Genomic DNA, 16,121 nt, shown 5'->3' on the forward strand with positions numbered 1-16,121 from the left:
TAAATGAGCCACCATTTTTGCGCAAGAGGCTTTTGCGCAAGAAGGAGAAGTCTATACTGCTCCTTCTTGCGCAACCCCTCCCCCCTTGAGCAAGAGTCCTTCTGCCGCTTATTTTCCCCTCCTGTGCAAGAGAGGGGTTTTGTACTACACTGCTCCTTCTTGTGCAAAAGCACCTTGTGAACAATGGCAGCTTATAAAGTATGCAAATAAGGCACGGCGATATTCATTTCCATGCCTCATTTGCATATCTATTTGTGCAACAATGTGCCGTGTAGACACATGTAGCCTATGAGTAAAGATAGTAGAGTTGAGAATAACATTATAAAGTTACAGAAGAATAAATTATAAAATAGAAATGCCAGTGTTAGGCTATTGGATTCCCTAAGCAAGAATATTTTCCCCATCCCACAACACATAATAATAATTAACAGGGGGCCACTGGAGCCACCTGGGGCCCTAAGCAATTGCTTAGTCTACTTACGCCTACTGCCAGCTCTGAAAATGTGGGGTTATACAAAGTTACAGCAGTACAGTCATTCTATGGTAGCTATTACAGTCAATTTCCTTGCGTAGAAGAGCCCTTAGTATAAATAAGAATCAGACCATGTGTGCCTAATTCACAACTGGCATTACTCCAGTTTTAGTACAGTAATAGATTACACTATTCAGTTAAATTAGAGTAGCAAAATAATCCAGTAATACAATGAAGATTCAGGCACTAAAGTTTAGAATAACTCTAGGCTGATTTCTTTAAAATATTCATTTTATTTTTAATTAAATAGACTTCAATCTTGTATGCACATATTTGTGCTAGATTCTTCCACTGTATATGAGCTCTCCTGATTTCCATCCACTCAGTTTTGGGGTAAAATAAAACAATATGGGTACAGTTTTACATCAGCCGAGGATCCATCCTAGAGAAATAAAATGATACAGCAAAACGTTTAAAGACTGACAATGACCCCCATCCTTTAGGCAAATATACACACCAAAATATAGCTGAATGCAGAAAGTCCATTTCTGCTAATAATTTGCCACCAGTGACTCTTTGCCTGATCTTTGTTTTATTTTTCAGTTACAAATTAGGGATGCCTGTTAATTAGTGAGCATTCAATTTAGTTGAAGATTGGATGAACACAGTTTCCTAGAGTGGGTGTGAACTTAACCCATGAGTACATTTTAGAGAAACATGATAGGTCATTTTCACCATTGACTAAGGTTACACTGTATTGTACACTATGTAGAAAGCCTATAGCTAACCTACACTAGACAATTAAATGAAATAAATATTTTCCTCATAATTCTCAACTGCATAGGTGCCTATATGTGTATGATAACCTTGTTGTATTTTCCATGCAGTGTTTTAATGGCAATCCATGAGAAACAGATGAAAACAAATGCAGACCTCAAAGAAACTGAACTTTCAAGATACAGGACAATGTAGCACTTTAAAGACTAACAAGATGGTTTATTAGATGATGAGCTTTCGTGGGCCAGACCCACTTCCTCAGATCAAATAATGGAAGAAAATAGTCACAACCATATATACCAAAGGATACAATTTAAAAAAAATGAACACACATGAAAAGGACAAATCACATTACAGAACAGAAGGGGGATTTGGGGGGGGGAGGGAGAAGGAAGGTGAATGCCAGTGAGTTAATGATATTAGAGGTGGGGAAGGGGAAGGTGTGTGTTATAAATGCACATATTTTTATCTGAATCTGACCTGTATGCAGAAGTCACATTCAGATCAATGGGACAATACCAAGGCACAGAAGATGCAGCCTTAGCACTACCTCTTTTGCACTGTCTGGATTTTGGGTTGGTGGGATCTGCTCTAATTTACGACAGTTTTAGTCAGATAACCTATGAGCTGTGCCATTGCCAAGAATCTCAGTTGCGCTTAGTGCTGCAGATACTCTGGTTTCTACCTCTAGTACCCTTCTTCTTGCCTCATGTCCTAACATGGATTCTATCTGAGTGCTATGAGGAATTGCAGAGGGTTGCATTGTGGCCTGAACTGACTTCTATGCAGGGAATTTTTCTGCAAGAGGTTACAGTTCCTATGATCCCTGTGCATTGCCAAAATGAATCCCAGAGTTCTTTGTGCATTACTTGCAAACTTAAGACAATGACTGTGTTTTTTATCTATCTGTGCCTGTTTCTAAAGTTTTTGAGGCAAATATATGTATGGATACGTGTACTGTATCTCTTATACCTACAATTCATCAATGCCTTTGATGTGCAACACAGCAAGCATGTTGATGAATTGTAGGTGTAACAGATCTAGTAAAGTGTATATCTGATGCTCCAATAATATATAACATTCAACAATTGGGAAAGTTATATGATTTAAGTCTGAAGAGAAAATTGGTGATTAACTTACAGATAATGTTACAGTGGGGGAGGTCTAGGTTGGATATTAGGAAAAACCAATTCACTAGGAAGATGGTGAGATACTGGAATGGGTTACCTAGGGAGGTGGTGGAACCCCGAACCCTAGAAGTTTTTAAGTCTTGGCTTGATCAAGCCCTGGCTGGGTTGATTTAGTTGGGATTGGTCCTGCCTTAGGCAGAGGGCTGGACTTGACCTCCTGAGGTCTCTTCCAGCTCTATGATTCTATGATTCTGTAGTAAAAAATAACTAGCCAAATAAAAACTTCTTGACAAGATGTATGATACTTTCATTAAACTAATAATTAATACTTCATATTATTTTGACACCATCTAGACATCTGAAGAAGGGACCTTAATAATCTGTTTGTTTCTGCAATATAAACTTGATTTAGCTTTGTGAACTTTTACTTACATGGTATAATAAATGCATACAGAAAAGTTGTACACTGGTTCCTCTAATGCTTGAATCATCAATCATTAAGTTCATTCATCAACTATTCTGTACCTCATTTGTAAATAATAGATAATTCTCTATTGTGAGTACTTTTTCTCAAAGTGTCATAAAATATAAGAGGCAATAAGCCCTTTAAAGTCTACTGAAGTTAACAGAACTAAAGGCTACCTAGCAGGATCAGGCTCATGAAAGCGAATAACATGACTAAAATTTAAAAGCAGCTATAGCATCCATATGAGGAACATAAGAATTCTTTATATATTGTACTTTAGAAATATCATTACTTCATCTTTAAGCCACAGGCATCTCCGCAAAAACATTTATTTGTTAAGCAATCTGGATGGCTAAGGGGATTGGAAACATGATACAATGCCTTTCACTGATGCCAGTTCTAATCTGTTTCCCCAGAACAGCAATGAATGAAACTTGGTATCATTTGATGCCTTTGATGGACTCTGTGAAACCAGTTTAGGTTCAGACCACTCTGTGGAGGGCAGGTGCATCACAAAATCACACTTACAGCAAGTACAAATTTGTACCCTGGCTGGTATGCTCAGCAGAGATGCCAACTACAGAATGGAGAAGGAGAATGAATTATCTTCATCTCTAGAAAGCACATTTCTTAGCAGCAATGGGCACTTGTTGCATGGTTATGCTGATGCTGACCTCAGGTGGATTACTTGGAGCCACCTCAGGGAATGACAGGACTTGGGAATGAGGAAGCCCCATTGTCACACAGCTGATCCCTGGAAGAATCATAGAGCTGGAAGAGACCTCAGGAGGTCATCAAGTCCAGTCCCCTACCCCAAGCAGGACCAATCCCAAGGTAATTGACCCAGCCAGGCCTTTGTCAAGCCCAGACTTAAAAACCTCTAGGGATGGAGATTCTGCCACCTCCCTCGGGAACCCAGCCCAGTGTTTCATCACCCTCCTAGGAAATAGATTTTCTAATATCCAACTTAGACCTCCTTTCGCCCCAATTTGAAGGGCTGTGCACTTACACATTTGCTTTCCTGCCATGTTTCTGGATGTACAGGTGTGTCTGTCCGCACCTCTGCTAAGGAATCCCCTCCCTCTCTCAGGGGAAACAGGGTTGTTACTCAGCTGGCCCAAGAGTCCTCCTGAGTGTGTGTGTATAAGTGTATGTGTGTATGTGTGTATGTGTGGGGAGGGAGGGCTTTGTCAGTGTGCGGTCGCCCTCCTACCCACTAAGGTGAGGGGCTGTCGAAGCCACAGAATAAGCTGCAAAGAACAGCAAAGGGGGGCAAGTAGGAGGCTGGGGGGGGGGGGACCCGGAGGAAGCAGGGGAAGGAGGAGGCCAGAGAGCAGGGCAGAGCGGCAGAGGGGCTGCGGGGAGAAGCAGGGCAAGACAGGTGAGCCAGTTCTAGCCCGGGGGCGAGGGTGCCGCCCTGATCTCCCCCCAGCCCTCCTCCAGTGGTGAGCGGGGAGGGGCCGGACGCCCCGAGCAGCCCCGGGGGGGCGGTGGCCGGTCGGGGCGGGCTGAGAGTCCGGAGCATGGCGGGGATCACGGCGGTCGCTCTCCCAGCGGCTTCTCCTCCCACCCGCGGGGGACTTTCCGCGGGCGGCGCCTCCTCCCTGGGCTGGCGGCGGCTCCCGGCTCTGCCCAGCGCAGGGCGGCTGCTGGGGCTTGGGCTGCTCCTGGGCTGCGGTGAGCGACGCGTCTTCCCCGGGGGCCGGTGTATAGGCAAAAAGTGAAACCTCTCAGTTTTTGTGACCGTCACAGTTTCTGTCATACATACATGACATTCGGTACAACTGCTCAGGAATTGCTACCTTTGCTGGATGGTTGCAAATTAAGGTTGCAAATTCAGAGGAAATGTGTTCTTTGGTAGAAAAATCTCTCAAAAATCTCTCAATTTGTTTTGCTCGCTACAGGGGCTTCCGCAGAGCTACGGAGCCTGCTCGATGCACCTAAATTGTCCCTCGGTCACACAGCCCTGTAGGGAACAGCTCTGCAAACTGCTGGGCTGAGAAACCCCAGATCATCCCAAGCCCCTGACTTGGCTTTCGGCTTTGCTGCTGCTGGATTACACACGCCCAGCCCCTCCAGCGGTGTCTGGTTTTGACCCACGGAAGCTGATGCCCAAATAAATCTGTTTTGTCTTTTCAAGGTGCCACCGCAGGACTCCTGGGGCTTTCAGCCTGAGTGCAGGGAAGAGAGACCATGAAGCCAGCAGCTGGGTCTGCTGAGAGCAAAGCGCGGCTGCTGCAGGAGCCGGGACCCCTGAAGGGTAGAGGGAAGCGAGGTAATGGGGCTCGCTGCCTGGGACCCGGCTGGAGATAGACGGACTGACCCAGATGGGGCCAGGCTCTCAGTAGCAATGGCCCAACCCCTGTCGGTGGGCAGCAGGGACTGGGTCCCCAGGGGTTCTCCGGGTCCCAATCCCTGGCTCCCAGTGGCTGGCTGGCACACACAGAGGTGGTCGGGGGCTGTTTGGGCTGATGGGTCAGACCCCCTGTGGCAGCCCTGGCCCCTCTTGGCCTGGCTTTTTCTCCCCACAGGCGCGGAGCAGGTGTGGGGGCAGCTTAAGCGCCTGCCCCTGGAACATGTGGGTCCTTATCTCTGTGCCCTGAGCTCACCGGCCTGGTGCTGGCCTGGCTGGCAGTGCCCAGGGGGTGCTGGGCTGAGGGGGGAAGGGCTATTCTGCCAACCCCAGTCTGCCTGAGCCCTTGGGTGCCTCTCCCAGAGCATCTGGAGGGAAGCGCGAGGGGCAGAACGAGGCATGTTCTGGGGCAGCCACAGCCCTGGTGCTGTCAGTGAGACGCAGCTTTGTGTCCCGGCCTGATGGATCCCTCTGTTTCAGGATCTCGTTGTAACTACAGGACGCATACAGTCGCCCTCACAATTACCCTCGCAATTGTGTCCTCTGCTTTGGTTGGTACTGTCCTGGCAGGTGAGTTCTCAGCCCTTCCTAGCCCCTCTCTGCACTTCCCACCCCCCTGGGGCTGCCCCAGTCACAGCGTCTCCTCCTGGCCTGTCTGGCTCCTGCCCCTGGGACAGAGGTCTCCTGGGGGATGCTCCTCCCAGAGCTGTCTCCTGCCCTCTCCCAGGCCCTGTCCTGGGCACTCGCTGTTGCGGGAGGGTCTGACTGACACTAGCCCCCCCCCCCAGTCCATCTCTGGGGACTTGGGGTCCTAGGTGACTATTGCTGGGTCTCTAACACCATCACTGATGCCCATGCAGGGTGGGGTGAGGTGGGGTGGGGTCAGGGCAGAGATGAGCTGGGCCCTCTGCCTCTAGCCTGTCACCCTGAGAATTTGCAGGTAGAAGGCAGCCGGGGATGAAAATGACCATGAAATAAGAGTTCATGACTCTGAGGCAGAGAGGGGGCGAATTTTGGCCCACGGGCCACATCTGGCCTGTCAGACCCTTTAGTCCGGCTCCCACGCTTCTGCTAGGGAGCAGGGTCGGGACTTGCGCTTGTCGGCAGGAACAGAGGTGAAGGCCTCTCCCCTTCTTGTGTTGGCAGCGTGCGTCCTTACTAGCAGCGCTTGCACCCACACAGAGCTGGGTACCATGCACGGAAGAATAGGCACCCAGCAAGCAACTCGCCATCACCTGGCACAGGGAGTTTGGGGGAGGTTTTCGCAGTGCCTCATGGGGCCAACATGAGCTGTGCTGGGATGATGAGGACCGTGATTTCCCCATCCCATACACCTGTGATTTGCATCCCTTATTTTGGACCTCTTTTTAAAATCCCCATTGCATGCCTGGCTTATTACTACAGTCTGTAGCCCACTAACCCCTCTTTCTGCAGACATGTTATGGGCCATTCTGTATGCCAACTACTTCTGCTAAACAATCTGTTCCACCTGGCATTCTGCTGGGAGACCCTTTTTGGTTGTCTTTGTGGTTCAAAAGCTGCTCTCTCCCCCCAACAAGAATTGTTCCAATAATCGTGGTTACTTCACCCACGTTTATCCCTTTATTATCTTCCAGAGATGCGAATGGGATGGGAAGAGTGTTATAATCCCATAGCAGGGGACTAGATCCTCTGTTTTCCCCCCAAACACACAACAAATATTTATTGAACAATTCTGCCTTTTCTGCATTACTTTTGATAATTCCACTAACAACAGTCAGGTTTGTGGTCGGGATTCTTTTTGTTCTTAATATTTTAAAAAACCAAAACTGCTGCCTGTCCTAAACTCTGCTGGCCGCAGACTTTTGTGGACGGTATACGTGGTCCATGGGTTGCAGGTTAAGAACCACAGTGCAGCCCCTGCCTGCTCCCTCAGCAATCCTGTCTGAGACCTCTCTAGAGAACAGGGCCAGAATCAGAGCCTCTAGTGAAGGGGCTGGACAGCTTGGATCCTAGGTCCCATCATGCAGAGTTCGCTCAGCAGAGCAGACGTGGCCTTGGAGCCTGCCCTGTTGCAGAACAGCCCAGAGCCTGATGCTGTAGCTGTTATAACTGGCGTCCAGCTGTGTGTTGTGCTACGTGGGCCGCACGGGGCTGTGGGTTAAAAGCCACTGTTCTCTGCCAACACAGTGAGGAGGAGTCGATTCCTCCCCCATAGCTAGCTGAGTTTCTTACAGCCCCTTGGCTCCCTCACGGCCTCTAAGCAGCTGCTAGGAGTCTGAGATGTGGTTCTGATGAGGTTGTTTCTATAGAGAGTGCACTGATTAAGTTTCCAGATGATACCAAGCGGGGAGGGGTTGCAGGTGCATTGGAGGATAGGGTCATAATTTGAAAGGATCTGGACAAACTGGAGAAATGGTCTGAGGTAAATAAGATGAAGATTAATAAGGACAAATGAAAAGTGCTCCACTTAAGAAGGAACAATCCGTTTCTCACACACAGAATGGGAAGTGACTGTCTAGGAAGGAGTCCTGCAGAAAGGGATCTAGGGGTAATAGTGGACCACAGGCTAAATGTGAGTCAACAGTGTGACACTGTTGCAAAAAAAGCAAACATGATTCTGGGATGCATTGGCAGGAGCATTGTGAACAAGACACGAGAAGTCATTCTTCTGCTCTACTCTGCACTGATTAGGCCTCAGCTGGAGTATTGTGTCCAGTTCTGGGCACCACAGTTCTGGGCACCACATTTCAAGAAAGATGTGGAGAAATTGGAGTAGGCCCAGAGAAGAGCAACAAGAATGATGAAAGGTCTAGAGAACATGAGTTTTGAGGGAAGACTGAAAGAACTGGGTTTGTTTAGTTTGGAAAAAAGAAGACTGAGAGGATGTGATAGTGGTTTTCAAGTACCTAAAAGAGTGTTACGAGGGAGAGGAGGGGGAAATTGTTCTCCTTAGCCTCGGAGTACAAGACAAGCAATGGGCTGAAACTGCAGCCAGGGAGGTTTAGGTTGGACACTACGAAAAACTTCCTACCTGTCAGGGTGGTCAGACACTGGAATAAATTGCCTAGGGAGGTTGTGGAATCTCCATCCTTAGAGATATTTAAGAGCAGGTTGGACAGACACCTGTCAGGGATGGTCTAGACTAGTGGTTCCCAAACTTGTTGGCATAACCCCCCCTTTTTGATAAACCGTCACGCCCTCCACCCCAATAGCAGCAAAACTTGTTGAGCAAAAAAATAAAAGGAACTGACTGGTGCTGAAAAACAAAAATAGCAGCAAAACTTAGGGTGAGGGGCTTGATAGGGGTGGGGGACTGGGTCGCTTCGCGCCCCCTCTGGAATTTCTTCATGCCCCTCCAGTTTGGGAAACCATGATCTAGACGGTCCTTGGTCCGGCTGTGAGGACAGGGGACTGCACTCAATCTGTCGAGGTCCCTCCCTGTTCTAGAGTTCTGTGATTTGTGTTCTCAGAGCAGGTAGACGTGTCTCACCTGTCTCTTAACCCTGTGGTGGTGTTTCATTTTCAGTGCTTCTGTTCACAAGATCTTCAGATCTAGTCTCCTGTGTCATCCCCTCTCCAGGCTCCCATGCTGTGCCCTACTGCCTGGAGGGGTGGGTCGGGTACGGAGGGAAATGCTACTATTTCTCAGAGGAAGCGAAGAACTGGGATGCTAGCCAGCACTTCTGCTCCTCGGTCACTGCTTCCCTGGCTGGGATCGACACCCCACAGGAAAAGGTGAGACACAGGCAGGTTCTTTGTAATGGGCTTGGCATGGCCAACAGGTCTGCAATGTGGGCAGATTCCTGCCCCGGCAGTGTGAGTAGAAATCTCCGGGGGAGGGAGGGTGTTTGTCACTGGGTCGCAGGCCAAAGAATGAGTGATTTTTGAATCCCTGCCCTTGTGGCTCTGTGATCAGCACAGGCTTTTGATGGCTACAACTTTGTAGCTTCTCAGGCTGCCCTGCCAAACTTTGGGATTTCTTGGCAACCAGCCAGGGCGCTTGGAGCTGGTGGCTGAGTCTCTCCATCTGCCCCTTCCCCCCACCTCGGAGAGACCCAAAGGAATCTGGGGGTGGGGGAGACAGGGCAGCAAAGCGCAATGTGGCTGAGCTGGGAGAAGCGGGATTGTGAGCAGTAGCTGCTGTTGCAGAGAGGAGAGGACCGATTCCCCTGCTCCCAGAGTGCAATGCAGAAATCACCCCCGAAATTGAGACACAAGCTAAGGCCTAGTCCTGTGGAATCTGACCAGTTCTGAAGCAGTAGCAGCTACAGTGGCTACTGCTGTAGCGAACCAGCCACGTTCAACCGGCCAAATAGCCCCGAGGGGGTCGCGGCTGTCTTCCTGGGGGGCATTGCAACATTTTTATCCGGGCCAGCTGGCATTTTTTCCCCAGCTCAGTGCCTGCCGCGAGGGCAGGGGAGTGGCAGTGGAGCAGACTGGTACTTTAAATTAAAGGGACCGCAACAAAATGTTCCCAGCTTTTTTTTTTTTTTCCTCAACAAAATTTTCCTGTTGAAAAGGTTGAGCACCACTGAAACGTCCAACACATCAGATGCATGTGGCTACCACAGGCCTAGTCTATGCTAGAAGGTTTAATTTAGTAGGGCCGGGGACTAGACTCGATGACCTCTCGAGGTCCCTTCCAGTTCTAGGATTGTAGAATTTCTTTTAAGGGTGTCCCCTTTTGGTTTCTTACCAGAGTAGTTACACTGATGTACCCCCTACTGGTGGCCATGTTACACCAGTGTAAAGGTGCCTTGGAGCAGTCTAGCTTAGTCCCTTCCCCGTACGTGTACAATCACTTCCGTACCAATGTCTGTACAGCCGGGTTCATGGCGATTGTAATGCTGTCGCTATAATGGTACAACTTAAGTGTTGCAATTCTTGCGTGGGGACAGGCTAGTTAGCAGAGGCTTGGCCTAAGCTGCAGGGTTAGAGTGACATCAGCTGCTGTGGTTCAGGCTAATTATGCACCTGCGCTACAACCCGGCTCATGCCGATGTAAGTGCCCTAGTACGCCGACAGCATAACTCCCCTTTCACCGGAAGGGTAGCGCTTTTGTCAGAGTCGGTAGGACAAGGCAGCCTCACCATAGACCAGTGGTTTGTGACCTCTCTGCGCTGAAAGTCGCTTTTTGAATTTAAGGCCATCCCAGGGTTTTACCCTGCTTCTTCCCTGCTGCCTCACACCTTTGCCGAAGCCGACTCCATCCCCCTCCCCGCCTCCCATGCTTGCTTCCCCCCCACCCTCGCTCGCTTTCGTCTGGCTGGGCCATGGGGTGGAGGTGATGACGCAGGCTCTGGGAGGAAGTTTGGGTGCAGGAGGAGGCTTCAGGCTGGTGCAGGAGCAAGGAGGGGAATTTGGCCTAGCTTGGAGCCTCTTTCTGAACCCAAACTCTCCCCCAGAGCCCATGCCCCTCCTTCCCTCCTGCACCCCAATGTTCTGGGAGGGAGTTTGGGTGCAGGAAGGGGCTCCAGGCTGGGACAATGGTTGGTTCAGGACAGAGGGAATTTGGTAGCTGGCACAGGGGATAGGGGTGTGGGCTGCAGCTGAGAAGCATTTACCACAGGTGGCTCCTGGTTGGCAGCACAGTGGGGCTCAGGTGAGCTCCCTGTGACTGGACCCTGGCAGTGCTGGCTGAGTTCACACTCTGTGTGGCCTCTGCAGGTGGAAGGGGGAGGGGTCTCCCTGTGCTGCACGAGGGCTCAGAGCCTGCAAGTGCTGCCCCCTTTGGCTGAGGCTACATGAGGGGGCACCAGCTGTAAGCCTACATGTTAACCATTGCCCCACACTTGACTTCAGTGCCCCACTTCAGTCAGTGCAAGCGCGCCTCCTGACAGCGTGTTCCCCCGGCAGAAGGAAGGCAGCATGGACCCCAACAGTTTATTGAGTGATTGGGGTGGCTCTAGGTCGATCTGAATTAAAGTCGACCCATTTCGCAGTGTAGACAAGTTCTGAAATTCCCCACGGCACATGATGGGGCACATACGACCCTAATGTGCCCTGTCCTGTTGTTAAGGGTTTCATGATGCGCTACGCTGGCCATGTCGAGCACTGGATTGGCCTCCGAAGAGAATCCGGCCAGCCCCGGACATGGGTGAATGGGACCCAACTGAAACAGCAGCTGTGAGTCCATTTTTCTCTTTGCTTTCCCAGGGATCTGTCGCAAGTGATGGAAATATTAGCTCGGGCAGGCCCACAGTTTCCCGCATTATAGCTTTCGGTCTTTAAACCCAGTGCTGAAAACAGGGCTTCACTCTTCTGTGGGCAAGAAGCAGCATGTGCCTCTGGACTTGGTCCATGTTCCCAGTGCCCTTGCGGTAGGAGTTAATCTCTGGAGGATTGGGTCCCGGGTGATGCATGTTTGGTGTGAAATCGTGATGCTAGAAGCTCTTTGTGATTCTTCGCTGATCGGAGCAGCTGCTGCACTTATCTTGTGCAAGAGCGGTGCCCTGCCTAGGTATCACTTGACCTCGAGCCTCAGAAATATTTAGGCACCAAACTCCTATTGATATGAATGGAAATTATGGGTCTAAATATGTGCGAGGCTCTGGGTTACTTATCTGAAAGTGCTAAAAAGACGTCTGATAATGATAATGCTCTGTCCTGGTGCATTGGAGTTTCCATGCTCTGCAGACTCAGGCAGGCATTGCTACATTAGCTACTCTCTGTGCCTATTTATCAAGTTTTGTGTCCGTCACAAAGGGTAATTCTTCCCACCCCCAAATAGCTGAATATAGCAGTGCCATGGAAAAGTTCTGGTTGGCCGAGCTGCCAAGAACTGGCCTGTTTCTGCTCTCTATGTCCAATGGTTGCCTAAAATGTTTCCTCCTGTTCTGATCCTTGGTTGCCAGACTGGAATTTGGAGTCAGACCTATGCTTAACCATATGCAGAATACCTAGCTTCATAGAGCACCAGAGAATTTTGGGCACCACTGAATTCTAATGTCCCCTCTCCTCTACCTAGCCCTGTTCTGTGACTCTGCTTCCTCCGGAGAGGATCCAGTTAACTTAGTGACAGCCTGCCAAAGCTATTAGCACAGGCGACCCAGCCCCTCTCCCAGTTTTGCTGCTATATTTGTTTGTTGGCCTCGGTCTGTTCCTTTGTTTGTCTGTTTGGTTTTGGGGTTTTTTTGCTCAGCAAGTGTTGCTGCTATTGGGGAGAGAGGGGTGTGAGGCTTTCTCAAAAATCAAAAAGAGGGCATGATGCCGAAAAGTTTGGAAACCACTGTATTAGCAGAACCTGTGCCAGAGCCATTCAGGTGGTAACGAAGCCATTTCACAGGCATGTCCCAACCCCAGGTTTGTCCTGTCAGTTTCTGAATCTACCCTGTGAGTCGGCAGGACCTGAGTTTAAAATTTGCTTGAAAAATGTTTCATTGGCGTGTTGCTGGAGATTAGAAAATCACAGCTCTACAAAATGTCCCTCCCGCTGCAGCCGTCGGGCATGGGGCACCAGTTTCATAGCGTTGCCTAGGATTTATGGGGCCCAAAGGACGGCCCTGTTTGGAGTGACTGCTGGTGCAGAAAGGGGGAACTCTGGGAAAGCCGCAGCTCAGCTTCACTATCAATACATGTGCAATGCCACCTGACTGATGCGGGTGGAGGGGAAACAAACATTCAGCTCCTGACCAGCTCCATGACTTAATTTTGCAGGTTTGAGGGAAGAGCGGAAGGGGACTGCTCCTATTTGAGCCATGGCTTCGTGCGTTCTTCAGGTTGCTCCTCGTTGAGAAACTGGATCTGCAGCACACCTGACAGATACTTATAGGGAAAGGAAAAATGCAAGTGTGATATAGTCCATGAGTGTGTGCTTATATGATTGTCTTAACTGGGCTATGCTTTATGCAAGGTGTGTCCAAACACATGATTCTAAATATTGCCATTTACTCAATATGACTACTCTGTTTTATGGAGGCATCATTTTTGCAGCGAAACTTCGGAATATGGCCCTGTGGAGTTTTATTTTGTGTTCCATTCTTGTTGCTTTCGCTGCTTTTACCTCAGGGACTACAATAGGCATCCGGACAGCTTAATGTCCCATCAGTGAGAATATTTAATTGTGAACAGGCCTTCTTGCGGGCATGCTATGCAGGAAAAACAGCACAGCAGCCCAACACTGGGGCATATGAAAATGCAAAAAGGGAGCTATGCAAAAATGAGGAGGTTAGTTAAACAGAAATTACAAGGTACTGGGCAAAAAGCAAAATCCCTGCAAGCTGCATGGAAACTTTCTAAAGACACCATAATAGGAGCTCAAATTTGGGGTGTACCTGCATGTTTAAAACTTAGAAAGAGGACCAAAAAAGTGCCACCGTGGCTTAACAGCCAAGTCAAAGAAGCAGTGAGGGATAAAAAGGCACTGTTTAAAAAAGTGGAAGTTAAATCCTAGTGAGGAAAATAGAAAAGAGCATAAACTCTTTTTGAAGAACAGTTAGTCAAAGATTCAAAAAGTAATAACAAAATGGTTTTTAAATGCATCGGAAGCAGAAAACCTGCTAAACTGGGACCAATCCTATTCAACATATTCATAAACGATCTGGAGAAAGGGGTAATCAGTGAGGCGGAAAAATTTGCAGATGATACCAAACTGCTCTAGAGGAGACGGAAGAGCTTCTAAAGGAGCTCCCAAAGCTAGGTGACTGGGCAACAAAATGGCAGGTGAAATTCAATGCTAATAAATGGAAAGTAATGCCCATTTGAAAACACAATCCCAGCTATACATATATAATGACGGGGACTAAATTAGTTATCACTCAAGTAAGATCTTGAAGCCATTGTGGATAGTTGTCTGAAAACATCCACTCAGTGTTCAGCAACAGTCAAAAAAGCAAACGCAATGTTAGGAATCATTAAGAAAGGGATAGAGAATATCTTATTACCTCTATATAAAAGCATGGTATGTCCACAACTTAAATACTGCATACAGATGTGCTCACCCGATCTCAAAGAAGATACCTGGCATTGGAAAAGGTTAAGAAAAGGGCAACAAAAATTATTAGGGGTATGGAACAGCTGCCATCGAAGGAGAGAATAATAAGACTGGGACTTTTCCTCTTAGAAAAGAGGAGACTAAGGGGCAGATGTGATATAGGTTATAAAATTGTGATTGGTGTGGAGAAAATAAATAAGGAGAAGTTATTTACTTGTTCCCATAACACAAGAACTAGGAGTCACAATGAAATTAGTAGGCAGCAATTTTAAAACAAAGAAAAGGAAGTATTTCTTCACATAACGCAGAGTCAACCTGTGGAACTCCCTGCCAGAGGATGTTGTGAAGGCCAAGATGTTAACAGGATTCTCCACCCCCCCCCCCCTCAAAAAAAAAAAACCTAGATACATTCAGGAAATTAGATCTACCAATGGCTATTAGCCAGGATGGGTAGGAATGGTGACCCTAATCTCTATTTGTGTTCCAAAAGCTGGGAATGAGTGATGGGAGAAATCACTTGATTCCCTGTTCTGTTCATTCCCTCTGGGGCACCTGGCATTGGCCTCTGTTGGCAGACGGGACACAGGACTAGATATAACTTTGGCTTGACCCTGTATGACTGTTTTTTTGGCCATGTCTAAACTGCCACTTTGCTGCGCTACAACTATCTCACTCAAGGATATGAAAACACCCGCACCCAAATGCAGCAATTTTACAGCACTGTAAAGCGCTGGGCACTAAGCCCCTTGTTCAGTGGCCAGACTTTCCCTTTAAAGCACTGAAATAATCTCTAGGGTGTGAAATTATTATTTGTAACCAGTTTTGTAGCGACTCTTTCTTAGATTATGTTCTTTGAGTTATTTTTGTAGTGCCTGTTTTGCTCTGTTTTCTACCACTTTGACTGCTTACCATGCACCTTTTCTTAATAAAAACTGTTTCTTATTTATAATATTACCCAGTTTATGTAATTTCTAGCATGCGGGAGGAAGATGAAAGGCTGGGTATGTTTTTTTTCACATTGAGGAAGAAAACGAATGTCCTTTAATTTTGGATTGTGCCCAATGTTCTCTTTAATTTTTCCCCTCCATGTGCAGAATAAATTGTGTGTGTGTCCTGAGCCATGTGCGGACCACCAATAGAAACACATGCTGCTGGCTTCCACATGCTGTGGAAGTTCTGCTAATGAGCCGGGTGGCACCTGAATCTCTCTTGGGTGGCTGCCCAGGTGCTCAGCTGACAGCAATGTTTCTTAAACTTTTTAAGACCGAGGAACACCAAACAATAACTTTCTTTTATGAGGAACACAGGATTTTTTGTTAAGAAGAGAGCAAAAAAAAAAAGGGTGTGTGTGTGGGGGGGGGGGTGAAACGTCAGGGGGGAAAGTTATTGAGGGGGGGAAAAGGGTCGGGGGAAAGTTATTGAGCAAAACCAAAAAAAGTTGTCCCTTTAAGGGTGGCCATTTTGAATTCTGTTCTCCATCGCACACCTCTGACTGCCTCACGGCACACAGGTGTACCATGGAACACAGTTTAAGAAACACTGGCTTACAGAGAACACTGGTTTTGTGCCCCAAAGTGGGGAAGGATGAACATTTGGTTGCTGGAGTAAATTCTCTTAAGCTGAGTTTTCCTCAAGCTCTTCTCAGCATCTGCTCTTCGTCAGCTGGGTTCAGCCCAACTTGGCTGGAAGGCTTGGCTCAGCAAAATGAGGATTAAAGGGGGGGACTGACATTGACACAATTGCTTGACTCAATGGTGTCCTGTCACAATTGCTTCTAAACTTGTCCACCTGATTTCCCTTCCCTCCAGCACAGAATCTTAGATTTGGGTAATTAAATGGCATTTGTTCACCTAACTGGTCAGCTGACACACAACTACCAGACCAAAGGAACTGGATCAGAGCAATCAGACTTAGAGGCTAGTTCTTAATATTTAGCCCAGACGGAAGAATTCTCAAACAAACCAAAAGAGCACTTGGGTATCTCAGCCCACCTCTGCTGCAGCTTTTGA

The 16,121-nt window shown here is 48.0% G+C and overlaps 1 protein-coding gene across 1 annotated transcript; it reads left to right on the top strand.

Moving 5' to 3' along the window:
* The first annotated feature begins 4,762 nt into the window (after nt 1–4,762).
* LOC112546718 (C-type lectin domain family 2 member D-like) lies at nt 4,763–15,061 on the top strand. The gene is made up of 5 exons (XM_075913527.1): nt 4,763–5,120; nt 5,679–5,768; nt 8,707–8,915; nt 11,200–11,306; nt 12,837–15,061. The coding sequence occupies exons 1-5, from the start codon at nt 5,039–5,041 to the stop codon at nt 12,949–12,951; spliced, it is 603 nt and encodes a 200-aa protein (XP_075769642.1). The 5' UTR covers nt 4,763–5,038; the 3' UTR covers nt 12,952–15,061.
* The last annotated feature ends 1,060 nt before the right edge of the window (nt 15,062–16,121 follow it).

The sequence above is a fragment of the Pelodiscus sinensis genome, chromosome 32 (assembly GCF_049634645.1).
Source record: "Pelodiscus sinensis isolate JC-2024 chromosome 32, ASM4963464v1, whole genome shotgun sequence".
In the NCBI taxonomy this organism is placed as follows: domain Eukaryota; kingdom Metazoa; phylum Chordata; order Testudines; family Trionychidae; genus Pelodiscus; species Pelodiscus sinensis.

Bases quoted from the DNA above. Each gene is read 5' to 3' on its own strand.
- LOC112546718 (XM_075913527.1), top strand. From the start codon at position 5,039: ATGAAGCCAGCAGCTGGGTCTGCTGAGAGCAAAGCGCGGCTGCTGCAG. The intron at 5,769-8,706 runs GTGAGTTCTCAG...TTTCATTTTCAG, and splicing joins GGTTGGTACTGTCCTGGCAG to TGCTTCTGTTCACAAGATCT. The intron at 8,916-11,199 runs GTGAGACACAGG...CCTGTTGTTAAG, and splicing joins TCGACACCCCACAGGAAAAG to GGTTTCATGATGCGCTACGC.